This window comes from Rhincodon typus, chromosome 1 (genome assembly GCF_021869965.1).
Source record: "Rhincodon typus isolate 14 chromosome 1, sRhiTyp1.1, whole genome shotgun sequence".
Classification (NCBI taxonomy): Eukaryota; Metazoa; Chordata; class Chondrichthyes; order Orectolobiformes; family Rhincodontidae; genus Rhincodon; species Rhincodon typus.
The window spans coordinates 28,339,559-28,349,969 of NC_063332.1; the positions used below are offsets into that span (position 1 = coordinate 28,339,559).

The window sequence follows — 10,411 nt, forward strand, 5'->3', positions numbered from 1 at the left end:
AACAGGTTATTGAGTTGAATTATGAGCCATGATCATAATGAACGGTGGAGAAGGCTTGAATGGCCTACTCCTACTCTTATTTTCTATGCTTTTATGTCCTTGCTGCAGTTGGAATGATAGTTGTTGGTGCAGCCTGAAGTGCTGAAATGGCATGTGTGTGGATCAGAGATGTATCATGAAGGCGTTATAGGCTGGCACATATCAGATGCCAATGTCTGTGGACGTGGGGTGCAAGTGGCTGATGCCCCTGGTCTGCCTGGTGTTCATTTGGAGTGTTCATTGGAAGTCATTTGGAGTAAATGGCGAGCTCCACTCTGCTTTCCACGTCGAGTTTTCCTGAAGTGTAGCTTCTTTGGCACATTTGATAAGAGGTGGAATATTAATGAGGCGAATTGGGCTGTCAATAAGGCATTTGACAAGGAATAATTCCCCCATAACTGAAACTCACTACTGCCTAGTGGGAAATTCACCATGCTGCTTGTGACGAGCATAAAAAAAGGTGTGAATAGTTCCCGACATTGAGATAGGCTTCAGTGGACTTCTTGTCCAATTCTGCCACACATCTCATCGTAGCACATGTTGCTCAAACCTTTATAAGACTCTGTCCTTTTTTTTAAGGTTAATTTGTTCACTTTAGGCAACCATACCCGAGCTCCCTTTTCCATTAGTCCAATGTTGTAAAGATGTCTGGTGCCTTCATTTATATTCATTCATGGGATTAAAGCTGGGCCAGTGTATTATCCAACTTTAGTTGCCCTTGAGCTTTCTTGAACAGTTAGAGTCCATTCTGAAGAAAACTTTACTTTGTACTGATTTGATCATTATGTGGTGTCCACAATACCACCCTGTGTACTGTTTATGCTCAAAAACATTGAAAGAACTACAGCTAAATCTGAAATTAAGACTATAATGAACTGAAAGAACAAACTAAAATAAAAAATTGGTTTAAAATATTGACATTCATTGACATCTTTCATCCAAAGTATCTTTAAACTTATAAACCTTTGATGACAACCACAATTAATGAAAGGACATAATAACTTGGATGTTCATATTCACAGGATTGTAAACCATTTCCTTTTGGAGATCTCTGGTTTGCTTCATGGAGATCACTGTGCAATCATTATGGATAGTCAATGTAGAACATTTTCTGTTTAAATTTGAACAGTTATTATTTGATAGAAACAAGCATCTTATATATTATATTTTGGTCTGAGTTTCACAATTTTCCTTCATTTGATGTGAGCATCAGCCATGATCATATTAAACAGCTGAACAGGATCGATGGGCTGAATGGCCTGGTCTTGTTATTGCTCTCATTCATAGCAAGGCCAACATTTATTGTTCATCTCGTAGAAACCTAGAAAGAGTTAAACAGAACTAAACATGATAAATGTAGGAAGACTGTTTCCGATGACCAGGGAGTCCAGAGCTGGGGTCACAGTTTTGAGTTTGGGGTAGGCTATTTTTAACTGAGATAAGGAGGAACTTCTTCACCCAGAGTGATGAGCTTGTGAAACTCTTTGCCACAGAAAACAGTTGAAGCCAAAACATTGAGCATTTTATAGTTCTTGAGGCTAAACGGATCAAAGGGTATGGGGAGAAAGCATGAACAGAGTACTCAGTTGCATGATTAGCCATGATCATATTGAATAGCAGAGCAGGCTTGAAGGGCCTGTAGCTGCTCCTATTCTCTACATTTCTATGTCTGATTGGCCTTGAAAATGTGGTGGTGATCCACTATCGTGCCACTGATATCCTCATTTAAAAACATTCACAGTGCTGTTCGGGAGGGATTTCTGGAATAATTTGATAATTCAGTTTTGTATGAGGAAGATTTTCTTTCAGGAGGTAGGAGTAAAAAGAAAAGAATGTTTTGGAGGAGTGCAAAAACATCTTTGTGAGTATAGTTGGAGAAGTGAAGGAGAGGGGTTATTTCAAATTCTACACTTCCTGTTACTGCCAAGGGATCTATTCACAAGCATTGTGAGGAGATACGATCCACACGAAGGATAACACTATTACAAAAGTACCCTTGCAGACAGAATGATTGGAAATTAGAATTCTTATCACGAAATACTACTGAAGCAATATCCATAAATTCTTCAAAAAGCAAATTTCGTAGTTACACAAAGACGGATTGTCAAAATGGCATGGGAGCACAAAAAGCCTGAGGTTTGTGAGTTATTATATGAAAAAATCTTTTCAGAGACTTGAAGGGCCAAATCACTTCCTTTTCTACCATAGGATTCTATGATCCATTGTGTGGTCTCCACACATGAATGTGATCACAAAAACACTTCATGTTCATTTTGTAGTGGTGACAGTTGCAATCTCATTCTCTGAATTTTCTCCAAATTCTTCACTAAACATTGAAACAAACTGACTCTGGCATCTAGAAAATGCGATATTGCACTTTTATACAAATAACCAGTCAAACTGAGTCTTAAAACTAAAATGAAGAACACTTGCTCCAGAGTTCCATTCTTGTAAGCATTGTATTCATTAGTTTAGGCACAGTAAATTCAGATGGGGAGCAGTACATTACAAAGGCAGTTAGATCAATGAGCAGACTATGATAGACAAAGTTCAATGTGGGCAGTGTGAGCTCATCCACATGTAGAAAAACAAATCCGAATTGTTCTTAACAGTGCGAAACGTAGAATAAAGGGATTTTAGTCCCATATGAATAAATAACTAAAAGTCTTGCATGTATACAAAAAGTAATCAAATGTAAATAAAAGGTTGATAATTATCTTAAGGTCACAGAAATGAGAAATGATACTTCAGTTGTACAGAGCCTTAAATTTCACTTGGAGGACTGCATTCAGTTTTGGTCAGTGAACTGTTAGAGAAACTGTTAGGTGAGGTTAGGTTTATCTTGTGTTTTGAATTAAAGACTCAATTTAACTATTAAAAGACAGCTCCAGAAATGTACTGAAACTGGGAGCAATTGGAGAATGTCATAAACGTAGTCAAATCTAAAATTCTGATCCTTGACTGTTAGGATAGTTTAGGAAGTGCTAACCTTTAAATGGATACATCTATCTGGTGGACAACTATACGTTTATCTACTTAAAAGTATAGAAAAGGATAAAATTATGTTATTCACTGAAATTGTACTGTAGAACCTTCCATTCGTTGGTACCACAAGACAGCGAGCTTTCAAAATGTTGAGCTCATGGCACCTGATGTAAACCAAGGTAAGGATGTGATAGTGATAGAGGCAGCAAAAGAAAAGATGATACGTGATTGTCATATGAAGACAGATAAAGATTGATGGTTGACCATCTTAGAGCTTGAGCTCCAACAACTGTAAAATGAGGTCTCTACCAGCCTTCGAATTGCTGTGTATTGTTTATGCATAACATTCTTTACAATAAAATCTGTAAGTGAAGACTTTAAGTTTAGAAATCTTGTTCTGTGGAACAGAGGTTGACAGCTCTAAACTTGTTTCACTGGTACACATTGTGACAAAATCTCAAGAAAGATAGGTTTGGAAGGGCAACAGCTCACATTCATGAGAATAATACCAGGACTTAGAGGATTGGATTGTGAGGAGAGTTTGCACAAATGTGACTTGTATTGTCTTGAAATCTGATATTTTTCAAAGTGATCTAAAATAATAATAGGATTTAATATGGTTCATAGAGACTGACTATTCCCTCAGGTGAGGAAATGCAGAGCACAAGGGAAATATTGTAAAATTAGTCTAAGGCTATGTAAAAAGTGAGATCAGAAGCACCGGTCACACATCATGTGGTGGAAACCTGTAATCAGCTCCAACTAAAATGGACACTGGGTCAATTGAACGTTTCAGTACTGAGAGCAATAAATTTTTGATAGGGAAGGATGTCAAGGTACATAGAACAAAGGCAGGTAAAATGGAGTCAAGGTGGAGATCAGCCATGATTTAATTGAACGGTTGCACAGTTCACAGCTGACTGGCCATATTCTGTTCTTATTAATCAATCAATTATCCACAATTCTGAAAAATATGAGTTCAAAATACAGCATTTCTTTACTGTTTGCAGTGATGAGATTAAATATTAATTTAAATTACAAAGTACTAGTCCCCCTACAATGGAATAGGGAGTGGATCTTTGCACAGGTGGAAATACAATAAAATGTTCAGACATTAGCCATTTATAATCAGAAATAATCCAATTTCTTCATTTACAAATTTCTGACTAACCTGTGGGTACTTTTAGTTAAATAAATAAAACTAAATACAAATCCAGTAACCTAACCAATGATACACAGTGAAGAAAGCCTTGATATTTACTCCAATGAGCGGGCTACTGTTGTATCCTTTTTAAAGCCCAGGCAAACTCATCTGAGTTACTGAAGAGAAAGAAGTCATAAGAAGTACGTTATAGTAGAAAAATAATTACAACACTTCTCCCACAAAACATCAGCAAAGGAAAACAGTTTCAAGTTTGTGTTGGCTACAGTACGCAACTTCTTTGGATTTTGTTTTGTTTAAATACATTTACTTTATATAATAGATCAACTTTAAGATCATTCAATGGTCTGTAAAATTATTTGTCCAAAGCTGTTATACAAATTTAAATTGTAAAGTTCAATGTAGATTTTGTTTCAGTTTCATGTTCAGAAATAACACATCAAACTATCGAATGACATTACTTTGTGCAAGTCAATAATATTCATTTGCTTTCACCCTTATGCTCTTATTTCTTTATTTACTCGCCTCCTGAATAGATGGCATAGGGTTAAATTGCATGCTCCATGGATCACTTGTTGAATAGTATTGTTGGGGCAGGTGAGAGAAAGTATTGTTGTGAGACAGGGTAAAAGCAAAGATGCCTCTGTCCCTTTCATCTACGATGTGGTTTCCATTCAACATATTAGGCATGGGGTTCTCTCTTTCCTTTACTGCTGATTCATTCAATAAGATCTTGGAATTTTGAACATTTCCATGAAAGTTCTTCTCTGTATTGCCTGGATCGAACTTGCTTGCATTTAGAAGCCTATCCTCTGGTCTTGGTGGGATGTTGGTGCTATTTTCATTGGAATGTGTGCTCTGAGATGGGCCACCCTGTGCATACAGGAGGCTAGCGGAGTGCCAGGCAGCAGGTCTGCGGCCCCGCCGAGGTCGTGGCAAGCGACAACTCTGCCTCTTGATGTGTCTGTGCAGGTGGTCAGAACGGGTGAAGCTCTTGTAGCAATGTACACATTGGTAGGGACGGATTCCCGTGTGTATCCGCAAGTGATTCTTCAGGTCATAGTTGTGCACAAACCTGGCATTGCAATGAATACATGTGTAAGGTCTTTCCCCGGTATGCTTGCGCATGTGAATCTTTAGCTTGTCTTGTCTGAAAACAGAGGAAATAACATGACATCACAGAGAGAAATGCAATGTATTAGAAAATGGTCTATGATGACTGAGCCAAATTATCTTAGCCTAGATAACTATATGCTTCGACAGTGTCTTCAATCCTTGAGAGAGCTCCTCCCCCACTTGTTGTCCAGTAAGCCAATCTGGAAAGCTTTTCACTTTGAATACTGGGTGGCCTCATCTCATCACAAGTATCTGCAGAACGTAGGGTTCTAACGTGTTTTGCTCAGCACATTTTGACTGATGAGTTTAAAAATTTAAAGTTTAAATTTAGTACTCAAGTTGCATGGGGCTCTAACCACCAACCTTCTCATCCAAAAGTAAAAGTGCTACCAGCCAAACTAGCTTCATTACCTAAAAAAGGTTCACTCAAAGGAAAAAGCGTGTAACCCCAATATTTTACAGTCTCCAAATTTGACCAAAGGCTACTTGTGAACTTTATTGAGGGTTTGTGAACTTTAATGTGTTAATGCAGTTCAAAAACATCACTTGGAATAGGTAAAATGAAGATACTCCAATGTTCAAAGGTGCTATTTTGATGGAAACAAAATGTAAATGCAGTTTCAACTTTGGGGAAGCAGCAATGGATCAACATTCTGCATCCAGTAGAGGCAACAGTGCAGTCTACATGATAGATATAAAATTATAATAAATAAAACAAAATAAATAGTAATAGATAAAATCAAAGGCAAACTTGCCATACTCCCACACTCTCAGAGGGAGAGACAACTGATACTGAGTTTAACCTGAGGGCCACTACATCTCAGGAAAGGTTCGGATGACAGAACTTTCATGGTGACCTCAGCTGGTGTGGGAATTGAACCCTTGCTGTTGGCATCATTCTGAACTGGGACTGGGGTGGGGGAAGGTGTGTTGGGGAAGAAAGGTGATTAATTCTGCTTTTGGCAAAGAAAGCGAATATTTGCTGGCTTGCAACCCAAACAAGAATAAAACACCAGCTGGAGTCTTAGCAGTGCCACAGTTGGAAGTGTTTGGCAAAGAAAAATCACTCTAGCTTGTGCACGCTCAGAAAGCTGAAAAGATCTTATACTTGTAAACTTCAATGAAAGATTCTTTACAATATTTTTGTAATAAGTACAATTACAGGCAGGTGTCACCAAAGGCTTCTATCAAAGTAAAACCACAGTAACTCAAAGTTGTATTTGTTTTATACTTTGCTATTCTAACATCGGAACAACTAGGTGTCATAAATTAATGGTGACAACCACTCATTTAAAGACATGATCTGTTTTCAGGAGTCAGTGAAAAATGAATGCAACATGCATTTGACTGCATTTGTAATCTTTGACATTCACAAAATCCTAACGTTTTCTCCACATTATCAGCTCTGTTACATTAACTTACATTCAAGTTATGTTTGAATTTCCTTTCCAATTTAGTCAGTGTTTAGGGAGAGCAGATAAGGGGCCCTGGAGGTAGAACTGCAACAGTCTGAAGCTTTGCAATTGTCCAAAAGGTTTGAGGTTCTTTCAGCTTGCTTGGATGAAAGTGGGCTCTGCAGGATGGATATGCTAACTGAACATGGTACAGAGCCAGTTAAGTTGGTGAAATGAAAGGAATGTAGTGGTAGTAGAGTACAGTATTGTTGGCTTGATGGTAACCATTCAAGTAATAGTTTCTAAATACCTCGGAGATAAAAATAATACAGCAAACAAGAGTTGTGAATTAATTAGTTAATCATATTCAAATATGAGGTTGGTTAGTTCAGTTGGCTGGATGGCTGACTTGTAATTGCAGAGTGATGCCAGCAGTGTGGGTTCAATTCCTGCTACTGGCTGAGGTTACCATGAAGGACTCTCTTCCTCAACTTCTCTCCCTCACTTGAGGCGTGGTGACCCTCAGGTTAAACCACTTCAAGTTGTCTCTGTTTTTCTAACATTAGTAATAGGGGGAATGCTAGGGTATATTATAAAAGACATGATGACAGAATTCTCGGAAAGCCCTAGCAGGATTAGACAAAGTTATTGCAAGAAGATTTGAGTTCAGAAGTAGGAATGTCTCTGGACTCTGGGGTGGTTCCCGCAGATTGGAAAACAGCCAATGTGACGCCACTGTTTAAAAAAGGAAGTAGACAAAAAGCAGGTAACTATAGGCCAGTTAGCTTAACTTCGGTAGTGGGGAAAATGCTTGAATCTATCATTAAGGAAGAAATAGCAAGACATCTGGATACAAATTGTCCCATTGGGAACACCCAGCGTGGGTTCATGAAGGGTAGGTCATGTTTAACTAATTTGGTGGAATTCTTTGAGGACATTACTTGCATAGTGGACAATGGGGAACCTGTGGATGTGGTGTATCTGGATTTCCAGAAGGCATTTGACAAGGTGCCATACCAAAGGCTGCTACATAAGATAAAGTTGCACGGTATTACAGGTAATGTATTGGCATGGATAGAGGATTGGTTGACCTGTAGAAAGCAAAGTGTAGGGGTAAATGGGTGTTTTTCTGGTTGGCGGTCAGTGGTTAGTGGTGTGCCTCGGGGATCAGTGGTGGGACCGCAATTGTTTACAATTTACATTGATGATTTGGAGTTGGGAACTAAGTGTGGTGTGTCAAAATTTGCAGATGACACTAAGGTGAGTGGTAGAGAAAAGCGTGCAGAAGACACTGAAAGTATGCAGAGGGATATAGATAGTCTAAGTGAGTGGGCAAAGGTCTGGCAGATGGAGTACAATGTTGATAAGTGTGAGGTCATCCATTTTGGTAAGAATAACAGAAAAATGGACTATGTTTTAAATGATAAAAAATTGCAGCACGCTGCTGTGCAGAGGGACTTGGGTGTCCTTGTGCATGAATCGCTAAAAGTAGGATTGCAGGTGCAGCAGGTGATTAAAAAGGCAAATGGAATTTTGTCTGCCATTGCTAGAGGGATGGAGTTTAAAAACAGGGACGCTATGCTGCAGCTGTATAGGGTCCTGGTGAGGCCACACCTGGAGTACTGTGTGCAGTTTTGGTTTCCTTACTTGAGAAGAGATATACTAGCACTGGAGGGGGTGCAGAGGAGATTCACTCGGTGATTCCAGAGTTGAGAGGGTTGGATTATGAGGACAGACTGAGTAGACTGGGATTTTACTCATTGGAATTCAGAAGAATGAGGGGAGATCTTATAGAAACATATAAGATTATGAAGGGAATAGATAAGGTGGAGGCAGGGAGGTTGTTTCTGCTAGCAGGTGAAACTAGGACTAGAGGGCATCGCCTCAAAATAAAGGGAAGCAGATGTAGAACTGAGGTGCAGGAGGAACTTCTTCACCCAAAGGGTTGTGAATCTGTGGAATTCCCTGCCCAGTGAAGCGGTTGAAGCTACCTCGCTGAATGTTTTTAAGGCAAGGCTAGATAAATTTTTGAACAGTAAAGGAATTAAGGGTTATGGTGAGTGGGTGGGTAAGTGGAGCTGAGTCTCAAAAAGATCAGCCATGATCTTATTAAATGGTGGGGCAGGCTCGAGGGGCCAGATGGCCTACTCCTGCTCCTAGTTCTTATGTTCTTATATTCTTATGTTCTTATGTCTCACTGCAGTTACACAGGCCCTGGGCAATACTGCTCCTGGAGTATTGTGTGCAATTCTGAGCTCCCAACCTAAGAGAGAATATATTTGCCATAGAGGAAATGCAGCAAAGGTTCAGTAGGCCGATTCCATGAGTGGCAGTACTGTCATGCGAGGAGAGATTTATTCAACTGGGCTGTATTCACAAGAATGAGGGAGGATCTGACTGAAATGTATAAAATTCTAACCGGCCTAGGCAGACTATCTATGTGGTAAATCTGAGACAGGGACCAGGCAAAATCAAAAGGTATTAACGTGGGAAATGGTGAACAGACTGTGGCCACTATCAGTTCTGAGGAAAGGTTACCGGACCCGAAATGTTAACTCTGTTGTTTCCTTCACAGATGCTGCCAGACCAGCTGCGCTTTTCCAGCAACTTTGTTTTTGTTCCTGATTTACAGCATCCGCAGTTCTTTTGGTTTTTATAAAAGAAAGGGAGCTTGTCAGAAAGGCATGGACATAATTATGGGAGATTTTACTCTACATTTAGATTGGAAAAGTCAGATAGGCAAAGGTAGCCAAGATGACGAGTTCATAGAATGTTTTCAGGATAGTTTCATAGAACAGCATGTTGTGATGCCAATCTGACAACAGGCTATGCTGCTCTGAGGAAGGGTCACCGGACCCGAAATGTTAACTCTTTTTTCCTTCACAGATGCTGCCAGATCCATTGACCCTAAAGAAACTGAGTGGAGAATTGATCATGGAAAATAAAGATGGCAGATGAATTGAGCAGGTATTTTGCATTAGTCTTCATTACAGAATACACAAATAACATCAAAAAGGCAGCTATAAATCAGGAATCAGAAAGCAGGAAGGAACTCAGGAAAATTACAAACACCAGAGAAGTGATATTGAGTAAACTTTTGGAACTGCAGGCTAACAAATGCTTGGGTCTTCATCCTTGGGCCTTAAAAGTTATGGCCAGTGAGACAGTTGATGGATTGGCTTCAATTTTCCAAAACTCCCTAGATTTGGGGATGGTCCCATTAGATTGAAAGTCTGTGAATTAAAATCTTTTTACTCAAAAAAGAGAGACAGAAAGTAAGAAACTATGTGCCAGCTTCTTGTACTGTACTTGACATCTGTTGCAAGGAGAATATAAGAAGTTATTATTAAAGAAGTTATAGCAGGGTACTTCGATAAGTTCAAGGTAATCAGGCAGAGTCAACATAGTTTTGTGAAAGAAAAAAATCTATTCCTTATTGGGGTTATTTGAGGAAATAAAATGTGCTCTGGATGAAGGGGACCTGATAGATGTACTATTTTTAGATTTCCAAAAGGTTTTTGACAAAGTGCCACATCAAAAACTTTGCAGAAAATAAAAGTTCATGGTGTCGGGGATAGGATAGCATAGGTAGAAGGTTTTCTTGCTAATAGGAGGCAGAATGTTAGCAAAAATAGGTCTTTGTCATGTTGTAGAGCTGGATGAACACAGCAGGCCAAGCAGCATCAGAGGAGCAGGAAAGCTGATGTTTTGAGTC

The 10,411-nt window shown here is 39.2% G+C and overlaps 1 protein-coding gene across 4 annotated transcripts in view; it reads right to left on the minus strand.

Annotated features, from left to right (window-relative positions):
- Positions 1 to 3,890: 3,890 nt before the first annotated feature.
- The window catches only part of LOC109914261 (zinc finger and BTB domain-containing protein 7C), a 188,672-nt gene continuing 182,151 nt past the window's right edge, over positions 3,891 to 10,411 (minus strand). For all 4 annotated transcript variants that reach the window (XM_048604251.1, XM_048604239.1, XM_048604246.1 and 1 more), the window contains one exon: positions 3,891 to 5,336. In XM_048604251.1, coding sequence (XP_048460208.1) covers positions 4,700 to 5,336 — 637 coding nt within the window. In that variant the 3' untranslated portion in view covers positions 3,891 to 4,699. The remainder of the gene's footprint in view (positions 5,337 to 10,411) is intronic.